The sequence below is a fragment of the Abramis brama genome, assembly GCF_963993115.1.
Source record: "Abramis brama genome assembly, chromosome: 22".
In the NCBI taxonomy this organism is placed as follows: Eukaryota; Metazoa; Chordata; class Actinopteri; order Cypriniformes; family Leuciscidae; genus Abramis; species Abramis brama.
In genome coordinates, this window is record NC_139984.1 from 18,933,616 (window position 1) to 18,945,956 (window position 12,341).

A 12,341-nucleotide genomic window follows, 5' to 3' on the forward strand; every position below is an offset into this window, starting at 1 on the left:
AGGAGTGATCCAGCACTCAGATTTCATCAAAAATATCTTAATTTGTGTTCCGAAGATGAACAAAGTTCTTACGGGGTTGGAACAACATGAGGGTGAGTAATTACTGACAGAATTTTCATTTTTGGGTGAACTAACCCTTTAAATATGATATATGTTGCGCTGCATTTACCACGTCTGTACAGTTTTTCTACCATGTGCCTCCATTGATATTTGATGGCAGTGGTATGCTTCAGGACACATTCTGTGCTTTTGAAAGTAAATCATAAAGGCATTTTAAAGAAACAATCGCAACTGATTGGGTATGATTATATTTTATCTTTGAAAATAGCGCTTGAATGCGCTCCGGGACTTAAACGCATGCACTCGCTGTGCCAGATAGTGATTATTGACTGTTACATTCAGCCTCTGTTTGTGTAGTACACAGTCAAACACGCTGCCACACACCAGCGGAACTGGTGCCTGGTACCAACCACTGCCCTTCCCATCGTCTTCATGATGATAAGATGATATTTGCCCTCTTTCTTACCCCTTCCTTTTCTTTTTCTCATCCTCTTCCAAAAGAAAATATTTTTTTTATATATATATTATTATAAACAAGATGAGTTCATTTCGGTCCATAATTGCATTTCCCTCCAAGGGTGTCCTTCTCTTCCACGACCTTTCATGAATCACGTACGCAGACACACGCCACTTTACGCGCTGGCACATTCAAGCGTGCACGAGTACAAAGACCTGCCTGTGTCCACTCAAGGCCCTTTGCGGTAATCACAGAGGTGTCTGCCCGACCTCTCTCAGGTTAATGCAGGAGAGAGCAGCTCTTCCCATCAGCCAGCGGGGTTCTGGTGACAAAGAGATGCTTCACCTAACCCTCTCTGAAGCTCTTTATGTCTCTTACAGTCTCCACAGAGGACACAGGTGCAGGAGAGGCCAGCCGGTGTGAGAGAGATTTCTTTAAAATACTGTTCTCATTTATTACATGCTGATGCAGAGAGCAGATAGATAGATGGATGGATGGATGGATATTAGATAGATGGATGGATGGATAAAAGAAAGAAATGTGCTGTTTTAATGCTTTTTTGCTATCCAGATTTTGTTGTTTAAAGCTACTAAACTACTTGAAAATCTAATTCAAGTCTCTCCCGACAGACTGTATATTATCAACTTGCAGAATGCATGAATACCAACTGATAAATGTGTGTGTGTTTGAAGGGGCTTGCTTGAAGGAAAAGAAAATGATTAGCGTCAAATGTGCCTGCTGATTGAACTCAAAATTTGTTTTCAAGAAAAAAGAAAACATTTTTTTTTTTTTAGAATATTGCTTTTAGCCAAAACAAACAATTCCATCTTGGCCATTATGTTTGAGTACTGCAGTAACAGAGAGCAGTGTAGGGAAGGATCTTGTATGCTGTATGTGGCATTTCAAAAATAAGGTTTCCTGCACCTTTCTTTGGCCACTATCATTTACCTTTGACCTCTTGAAATCCCAAAGCAGCCGCTTTGAATCTGTTGACCTGTTTCTATTGGTGTGCAGTGCCTGGTTGAGCCTTGCAATTGTGTGAATAATTAATCGTAACATTAAGTATTAGACTCAATGTTTGTTTGTGCTTTCAGCTTGTAGTGATGAGGTGTGCTGTTACTGTTGTAAGCAGTCAGACTTAAGATTTTCACCTGGCAATTGATACAACAGGCTGGAAACAAAAATTGCGTAGATTTGCATTGTTGGAGGAACTAGAGCTATATTTAAAGACAATATCATTGGGAGTGGGCTCTTTTGACCTGGGCCTGTAAGCAACCACTCAAAACACCCTAGCAGTGCCCTAGCAACTTCCGAGAACACCCTAGCAGTACCCAAATGACACCTTAGGCCCCGATCACACCTAACGCGTTTTTCAGGTTCGAAAACGCGAGGTGCACAGCACTGCCCCGATCACACAGAACGAGCAGTGTGCTGTGTTTTTTATGTTGCTAGGCAACCACTGAAATAGCTGTCCTGTCAGTCAAATAAACGTCAAATCAGCCTTTTATTAACTTTATTTATTTTCTGTTAACATTGTGGTTCGTGAAGTCGTTAAGCCGCGAGAGCACCACAAGTTTATCCTCCATCATCGCACTCTCCAGGCGTTCAAAGCAACTGTAGCTTTCATCACCACAACGGAAGGCCCGCCTCTCCATTCATTCGATTAGACAGTGGAAAAAAAACGCGATGACGTCGGGCACTTTTTCTGCTCGGAGTTGCTTTTTTTTTTCAACTGCTAAAACGCGAGGCGCAGCAGGCGGTAAAACGCGAGGCTCCTGGGGTGCATAAACAGCGCGCAGAGCACTCACTGCCATAGGAAAACAATTGAAAAAAGGCGCCTCTCACTGCAAAAAAACACATTAGGTGTGATCGGGGCCTTAGGAACCACATAGCAATGCCCTAGAAACCACTTCTACATTCTAGCAACTACCCATACCATCCACGAGAACACATAGTAAGCACCTAGCAGTGCCCTAGCAACTACAGAGAACACCCTAACAATATCCTAATAACCACCAGAACACCATAATAACCACTCAGAACACCCTAGCAACCACCGCTTAGCAATTTCTTCAGACCACCCTAGTATTTTGGCGGTAGGTTTAGCACCACTTAAAATGATCAAAATATTTTTTTGTTCCAAAATGGATTCATTTTCAACTTCTAGGATTGTATGAAACCTTTTGAACATATATAAACCATTTTTTTGTCATCTGTAGATGCAAGGATTATGATTGAATTCATCTTGATTGTGATCTTTTTCCAGCCGTGTGGATGCATAGATTTGTCTTTTGCATTTTGAGCACACGCCTCCTGAATTAAATCCAGTCTTGAAAAGACATTTGCAGTGCACTGCATCTGGTTAGCGCTCACTAAAGCTCACAGGGGATAAACCTCAACTCTGATAGACATGTTTGGTAGTATATTAAGCCCGTGAGCTAACATAGTCCTGCTGGTCTTGCCTGTGTTGTTACCTTTCTGACTTCACAGGCCCGAGGTCAGGAGGGGGCTCAACCTCGTGAATTGTGCACGCGCACTGACAGCTATCGCAGGGAAGCAGGAGTGCCTGGCCTTTGAGTCCAACCACAAAAAGATGTGTATTATCCATTTTTGTGCCTAATTTTCTTTATCCAAGGGCAACACTGAGGCATGCAAAGGAAGAAGACAGCTGCAGTCAAATAAGCCCTTTGAAGAAATACATCAAAAGAACAAATCATCTCGCCGTGTGAGGGATGACAAAAGCAGAGGGTGGGACACTGGGTTTGGAGGTCATCTGTGGATGTTCAGCTTTATTTCTTGGCTCATCTCCAGTTTCCAGCATCGCAGCAAAGATTGTGAAAAACTTGAACACTTGGGGATATTAACAGATAGGTTTTTCTAGGCTTTGTAGGCCTTGTTATTCTGGGTTCCGTACAAGTTAAGATCAGCATTTGTGGCATAATGTTGATTACGACAAAGATTTATTAAAAAGAAGCTAAAATTAAGGTTACATTGAGGAACAATGGAAGCAAATAGGGCCAATCTGTAAACATTAAAATACTCACTGTTTCAATAGCATCGCCACAAGATGTAAACGATATACATGTTGGCATGATTGTAGTGTGTCTTGTGAAAATCACTTTTCTGTGTAGTTACATACAATTTTATTGCAATGACAACCAAACTGCATAGATCCTAAAACCCTTAATTGGCTGCAGGAAAAAAAAGAAAAGAAATTTGTACCCATTTACAGCTCAAAAAATATGGAAGTTTTAACAGAAGAGTTAAAGTCGAGAAGAAACTGAAATAGCAACAGACCTTTTTTCCGAATTGTGATATACTGTACATCCAATTAAAACGGATTATCAAGAAAGAAAAATGCAGGGCGGGGATTTGGTTTAGTCTATCGAGTGTTGATTGGATGGAGGCAGATCTGAATGTGAGCTTGCGGTCGATTGTAAGAAAGAGGCGGAGTTTATTCGGACGAAATGATTGGGTAAGTCTGGCATACGTCACAAGAGAGATGTGTCATTTCATTGGAAGATCAAGTTCTGATATTTTAATCAATTACAACATCAAAAATTAAAAAAATAAACATGCACTGATGAAGGTTTAAAATAACATGCATTTAGAAATGGATGTTTATAAGAAATGTTTTTTAATCAATTGTTATGCTTTACATTTATTCGCTTCTTCAATTCTATTATAAGTGTCTCATCGTAACCTTGATTTTGCGTTTTGTTTTTGTAAACAAATGATTTTAAATATTTCTTTGCTATTCAACATTATGCCAACAAATGCTGTCGACCGTGGTTAACCTGTGTTGAAGCCAGAATATTCCTTTAAGAACTGAGGAGATAAAATCTGCACCACCCGAAGCTCCTCTAAAGCCTTCTTAACACATACGCGCCCGGGGCTCGCAGTGCAGGGCGGGTTGTATCGAACCCATCCCGTCAGGATCTGTTAGCGGCCGCTGACAGCTCCCTGCACGCATTAAGCATTAATACATCCAGCACTAACACATTATCACTGCACTGTCAGAGAGGCGGATCAGTGGAGGTTTCTCTTGCTGTCTTCACTTCCTCTCAATACGTTTATGCCTTTTTCCCACTTATTAGTCAGTCGTATAGGTCCTATTATTTCTAACTTCATTCCTGCCTCTCTTTTCTCATCGTCTTAACCTCTTCAGAGCAGGAGAAGAGCAGTTAATTGGCTGTGAGAGACATGTCCAGTTCATCAATGGATAACTATAAGCTCCGGCTCTTTCCTCAGGATACTGTATTTCCATCCCTGAAAATGAGCACTAAAGCACAAGAAGGAAATTACTCATCTCCGTGACGACCCCAGTGATTCGTAGCCTTTCGGTTTGCGACGCTGGTCACATTCTAACAGGCAATTTGCCTGCTTGTCTCAGCCTGAGAGGGCAGCTTATCTGTGCTAACACAGCGGAGAGCCGCATACGCACCTTATACCGGGCGGCCTTTTGCATTTTAATCAGCTCATCCTTTTCCTCAATGCTCATCAACTCTCAGCGACAATAGGTGGAAAAGCTCCGACTGTTATTTAATGGGTTCGCGGAGGCAATTCTGCGTGCTGTCACAAAACAAACAGAGCGCCACTGAGAAGGAAGCTGTTTATGCGGATTGTCTGACTTTTCTGAATGTGTACTTTCTGACAGACGTGGCAAAGCTGATTTAAAGAACTGCTTTTCATCAGACTGATGAAATCAAATGTCTTGGAGTTTGGCTTTTGGGGAGGAGGCCAATCTGTTGAAGTGGAAGTAATGAGTCAGAGCACAGTTGCCAGTAGTTATGACTATGAAGATGAAGAAAGTACCAGAATGCGTCAGTCAGTCTAAAGGCCGTCATACTGAACAGACTTGTTTGTTATTTTAGGGAAAATATATATACTGCATAGGCGAGAGTGGGGTCACAACTTGCAACATGTTAGGGATGAATCGTTTAGCAAATTTTTTTATTTACATTTAAATAAAAAAACAAATTTAAAATATATTTTTTTAATAATGTATAGACTGTGAGGATGCATTTCTACAGTTTTTTTATATTTTCGTTTTTGTTTTTTACTGTACAATGTACATGTACATTTATGACACTATACTTTGTGTTATATTACCTTGGCATTACATTTAAGAAAACTAGCTGCTGTGTGGGTGTTTCACAAATTTGACATCTTTCTCTCTACTGCCCACTGTAATCAGTCTCTTGAAAATGAAACTGTTAAGCGAAAATTTTTATTTTTTTTTCACTTTTGGAAAACTAATCAGAGATCATAGGAATGCAAAATAAATAAATAAAGTAGTTTCCATTGTCTGCTAAATAAGTTTACCCAACTTCCGCTTCTGAGAAGCCTGGAAATGTGAAAAGGATCATTTTGATGATTCTTTTTATTAATAATATTTTATATAATTTTTATTTATATTTATAATATTTTTAGTTTCTAGCATTCTAATAAAGAATAAATAATGATGCACATTTAACTGAGATCATATTTTTGACTATTTAATTGTATTACAATAGAAGTACCAGGTGTACAATACTGGTCAAAAGTTTGAAAACATTACTATTTTTAATGAATTTTGAAAAAAGTCTCTTATGCTCATCAAGCCTGCATTTATTTGATCAAAAAATACAGACAAAAACCTGTAAAATTGCATTGTAAAATAATGGTTTGATGAGCATAAGATACTTTTTCAAAAACATAAAAAATAGTAATATGACCATTACTGTACATATCAGCGCAGATGTTGGGTCTTCAAATATGATCTTGGTCAAAGAGAGGCCTTGAGTCAAAATGCTTAAGGACCACTGTACTAGACTTTTGTACCGCACTGTATCTTGCTACAAAGTGTAAAAATGCTGCCTGTGTGTGGATGTTGAGTGTGTATTAGCACTTCCCCCACACAAACATTCACAATGAGTTTTTTGGAAGTACGACTGGTTGGTTAGTTAGCGAGCCCAGGCTGATGAAGTGCGAGGTTCAGACGTGCAAAGACGAGGGTGGCACAGTCGTCTTTTTTTAGCGAGGGAGAGGAGGGAAAGAGAATGAACACTTTGATCATACAACGCTCAAAAGCGCCACTGATCTCATCCTTACGATGCCGCTTGCCAGGTTTATCACATACGAGTGAGTGGGTTTGTGTGTGCGTGTCACTGCAAAATTGGAGCGTGGTCCTTAGAGAGAGGCAGAAACCTTTAATTAAACAAGTGGGTTCTCTTAGCAGATTTACACAAAGTAAAACCCACAAATGATGGCGGAGACTGTAGGCTGATATGACGCACGGGAGAGGTGAAAACAGGGACGGAGATAGTGAGAATGATTTAGAGCCGATAGCATTTGTGGGGACGGTCGGAAATGAAACTAGCCCCCTCTGAAGTGACACGGTCCGTTTACTCTTCAGCGTCTCAGTGCTTGTCAGTGCCTCATGAATATGTATCATCTAAATAATAATGATAATAATCAAATGAGTATCAAAAATAGAAAATAGAAATGTATTCATTTCAGTTAAATCACTCTGGTGTATTACAAATTAAAACTTCCACTTTTATGTCATATACTGGCTTGATTCTTGACACAGATGAATGATGAAATCACATTTAATACTCTAGGAATAATACAGAAACACCAGCATGAAACATTAACAAATAAATAGAAAAACTTCTCGTGCTCGAGACCCTGCCTTCTTTTCCATTCATCAGTGCTGCGGCTCTGGAGTTATTGCGTACTATAGTGACTGCAATAGCCTACTATAGTAACTATAATGCGTTTCATGTTTTTAATAGCAAAATGGCGTTCTGTGTGATCATCCCCTTACACCTGTCAATTGGACATCGTTTTTTTTAAAGAAAATTAAGCTAAAGTGCTTCTCTTAATCCAGGAGGATGAAGAAAACAGCTTAGCGTTTAAAGATATTTTCTAATAAATGATATCACGCAGTTTGTTTGTATTTTGGTACTGATGTGTGAATGGTATCTTACTGGTAAAAAGACAGAACGCTGTTCCTTGTGTGAACAGCACGTTTGTGTATTTATGATACTTCTTGACAGCCCCAGCTCTCATTCACTTCCATTATATGAAAAAGAGTGGCCAGGATTTAAGATCTTTTTTGTGTTCCACAGAAGTCAAACGAGTTTGGAACCACATGAGTAAATGATGACAGAAATTTCATTTTTGTGTAAATCATTTCTTCAACTTCAGTCCTGAGTGTTGGAATGTTTAATAAGAAATAGACAAAGTCTTTTGCAGAAAAAACAGGGCTTTCTTATTTTCAGAGTGGAAAAAAGCTGATTATGTCCCTCCAGCATAAGGATGGGTACGCTGAAGCATAGCAATTGAGAATGTTTTGTGAATGCAAAGCTTGCTTGAAATGGTCCGTGGTGAATTGGAGTGACTTGTTTGTACACTCACCCAGCTGTGTCCAAATATTCAAGTCTGGGGTACTGAGCTGTTCTTCAGCCCTGGTTAAGCCACTTCACTGTGCCATCTGTATCGACACGGGGCACGTCTGAGCCGTGTGGAGGTGCTGGGAGGCCGTTCCTTATTTTAACCCAATTTTATCTCAGTAATAGCGTGGATGTTTGGAGCTCACTCTTGAACTCACACCTTAAACAGACCTTATAGTATGAACATAAGCTAATCAATTACTCGAACACAACCAAAAGTGCATCATGAAATAAGCACTGCTTGCAAACCCTCAACATTAAATATAAAATTTTGGCACATAACACATTCTGATTCATACTGTACTGGATGTATGAATAGGTATCAGCGTACTGTATAAAACTTAAGGATGATGGACTCTTTTGACCACGTAGCAACACACTATTATGGCATCAAATTTTATGTAGGCATTTTCTCTATCTCTTGTTTTTCAGCCCTGAAGGACCCGTGCAGTGAGGTGACCTGTAGCTTTGGCAGCACCTGCATCCAGTCATCAGACGGTCTGTCCGCCAAGTGCATGTGTCCTCTGAGTTGTGAGAACGTCCCTAAGCACATGGTGTGCGGCAGCGATGGCCTGGACTACCAAAGCGAATGTGAACTCAACATGAAAGCCTGCGCCACCCAGAAGAACATCCGTGTGCATCACCAAGGCCGCTGTGGTGAGTCTGTGAAGCCTTTAAATAGTCAGTAGCTGACTATATGTATGTGTATATATATATATATATATATATATATGTATATGTATGTATATATGTATATGTATGTATGTATGTATATTTATATATATATGTGTGTGTATGTATGTATATATATATATATACAACCATGTTAAATTCAGTGTTTGTTTGTTTTTGTTTTTGTTTATTTATATACAATATGTGTGTATGTATGGTACGTAACATTTTATTCCATATTCCAAAAAAAAGATTTGAAAAAGTTACAAAGCCCCTCATTTAAGAAACTTTGATATTATGGTATTAAATAAATTATTTGCATTTCATTACATTAAATTACATTAAGTTAAGTTAACAAGTAAGGCATTTCTTGTTATAGTAGTTGAAAGAAGTTCTGTGATTATGTAACACATTACTTCTATTGCATTACCCCAGTGTGATGTTAGATTTTGAATGCTTGTTATAAAGTGTTGTGGATGAATTTTGAGTTAAAAACTCAACAGATCAATTATTCCGCTGAAAGCTCCCGGCACGTCACACCTCGTCATGCTAGCTGTCTGGATTCTTGAGCTCTTCTTTGATTAAATCCTCACTGTTTCATGTTAGTGGAGAGTTTGAGTCATGGGGACAGAGTGCCGTTCATGAAAAGCCCTCTTCCCACCCTGGACTGCCTAATGACATTTCTCTTCCACACTGTCTGACTAGCTGTCAGATTCTTTTTATTCCACCCCTCTCTGACATTTCAGAGTTTTATTTTGATTTCTTTTATTCGTCTCTACTCATGAATTACAGAGGTTAAGTCCTGCGTTATGTCTCTCTATATGTGTTCTAATGTTTATGGCCCTCTGTACGCTGCACTCTCAGATCATTAGGCATCTTCAGTTTTTAGGGATCCGTTGTTTCCTTATTGCTTATTGAAGATGAAACACTCCCTCTTATTTAAACTTGCTGGGGGCTTTTTTTTTACCAGACATGGTGATTTTATCTTGTGTAGAATGCAGCGTGGTTAGATGATCATCAGGCTCCTTTCTTTAGAGAGTCTGAAGTGCAAAAAAAAAAAAAAAATTTTTTATATATATATATATATATATATATATATATATATATTTCTTCATTTGTATTGTTGTCTTGTCAGTTAAAGAAAGATATATACATATATATATATATATATATATATATATATATATATATATATATATATATAATTTATTTTATTTTATTTCTATTTTTCGGAAAGAAAGGCTTGAGTCTTGTCTGTGTGACATTGTGGTGTATCTTGCGGCAAAGCGAGGCAGACAGACTGAGAGGGAATTCACCTCTTGTAAATGATGGCTCTCTGGGCGGCAGGGCTGGATGAATGCCTCGGGTCCCTGAGGAAGTGTGGAGTATGTTTCTCAGTGGAGAGTGTCTTTCAGTTTAATCCCCATGGGAGTACAAAGCACCAAGAGGACAGAGAGCAACTCTAAATCTAACTTAGAGACACCATCCTTGCGGTTACTGACTCTCTGATTCTGTCATGCAAAAACAGCACATACAAATGTTATTTTTATCACTGAGGGACACCCCATTGACTTTGGTATTATTTTAAACATTTGACACATATATGTGAAAGTTATGTCATGTTTTACTTATTGTGTTAATTATTATAAGTAAACACCATTAAAAGAGGATGAATTTACATGAGAAGCAATAATAATAATATATTTTTTACTTTTTGTTTCAGGAAAACATGTAAACATTCTAAATATGAGATAATTTTGGCTTCTTGACAAGATTAATTTTGAGTAACATTTAAGTAAATGTATCTTGTTTTAAGGATATTTTTCTAGAAAAAAAGTCAACAATATGATTAAGATGTTCAGAGAGAATAGAGGAACAAAACAAACAAACCCACAATCAATTGTACAGCAGGACATGGGCCACGGTTATTTCAAAGCACACTTAGAGGCATTTTTGGCCGGCTCTGTATACACATTCATCCCTGTAAACCGTGGTTACAGCTACTGTTCCTCCAGCACATGCATTAAGGTCTTGGCCAGCAACCGTCAGGCACACAGATACAGGGGCAGGACTAATGGAGCGGCCTCACACACACTCCCTGCTGGAGCGGGGCTCAGTGTGTCTGGCTAATTACAGACACCCCTGCATGGCACTGTTAGGTACTGAATGCTGGCTCCAGCCAGCCTCTCTTAATGGGAGCTAATGGTTTCTCCAGTGGTAATGGCTGGCTTGCGTGGCGAGATGTTGTTGGAGTTGCTGCCCGCATTGTGCTGGACCCTTTTGGTTGAGCTCCACACTACCCTCCCTTGAGAGCCGTCCTATTATTGTGTTAGTATACACCAGTCCCTGACCTGTATGGCATCAACACTTCCTCCAGCACGCCTCTCTCCCTGATATTTTATGTCCAATGCATGTGTCTTTGTTTTTAATTCAGAGCCTAAGAAATATTGAGTTTGATTTGTGTGCATTTATGATGGGTTGCTACCAGACTTATCAATTTATAGTGTAATCTGTTGACATTGTTCAGACAATCCACTGGCTACACTCTTAAAATAAAGGTTCCAAAAGGGGGTTCTTCTCAGCAGTGTCATAGAAGAATAATTTTTTGTTCCCCATTTATTTCCTCGTTGTCGATAACAAGTCTAAATAACTTTTTTCCACTAAAGAACCTTGTGCAATGGAAAGTTTCCATGAATATTAAAGGCTCTTCGTGGAACCATAGATGCTAATAAAAAACCTTTAATTGTAGTTCATTATGTTGTTTCATATATCCCTAGTGTGTATGTGTCCATCTGTGTGTTATTTGCTTTCATGATGTCTCTCTATCTCTGTGGCTTTGCCTTCATTTCCCGCTTATTTTCTTGTTCTCTTTATTTGCCTGTGTTTCTTCCTCTCCTCTAGATCTTTGTTTTGTTTATGTGTTTTGTCTTTCGTGTCTAATTTCCTCTGTCCTTTTTGTATCTGTCTCTCTCGTCCTTTTTTCTCTCTGTCTCCGCGCTTCTTTCTCTCCCACGATTATATGACTTGCTCGCGGCTCGGCATTGTCTTAGAACAACACCGGCTGATAAGTCCTTTGTGTTGTCTTGTTTCTGAAAAGTGTGGAGGCTGGCGAAACTGTCACACTTATTTCAATAACCATCATGGCATTTCTATTACAATTATGAACTTGCCATGCAGGGCCAGGGCCTGGAGCCCCCTTCAGCCACAAAGACCCATCAACACCCACACACTCATCACTCCCGTCCCATCAGCTGTCACTGTTATCTTTTCACATTTCACTATTTCTTCTCAATAAATGACATTCCACTGACAACAGCTCCATCAATGATGCCTAGAAGATGCTTTGAAAAAGAACATTCTCATAAAAAAAAATGCCATTGTCAGATCTGTGGCGTGTAGATAGAGCATGTGTACAGATATCAGAAAATCTGATCCTAAAGGTGTGCTGTCATAATGAGTTTAAGTCCAATCAAATAAGTTAAGTAAGATCTTCTGGAAAATTATATGCACACTGCCATTCAAAAGTTTGGGGTTGTAAAAAAAGTGAAATATTATTACAAATTAAAATAACTTTTTTATTTGAATATATTTTTAAATAAAAATCATTCCTCTGATGGCAAAGCTGAATTTTCTGCAGACATAACTACAGTCTTCATTGTCACATGATCCTTCAGAAATGATTATCATCAATTTTGAAAATACTTGTGCTCCTT

General features: G+C 38.9%; 1 protein-coding gene across 5 annotated transcripts in view; it reads left to right on the forward strand.

Moving 5' to 3' along the window:
- agrn (agrin) overlaps positions 1–12,341 on the forward strand; it is a 240,350-nt gene that overhangs the window by 146,945 nt on the left and 81,064 nt on the right. For all 5 annotated transcript variants that reach the window (XM_084099236.1, XM_084099237.1, XM_084099238.1 and 2 more), the window contains one exon: positions 8,389–8,613. In XM_084099236.1, the coding sequence (XP_083955362.1) occupies positions 8,389–8,613 (225 nt within the window). The remainder of the gene's footprint in view (positions 1–8,388; positions 8,614–12,341) is intronic.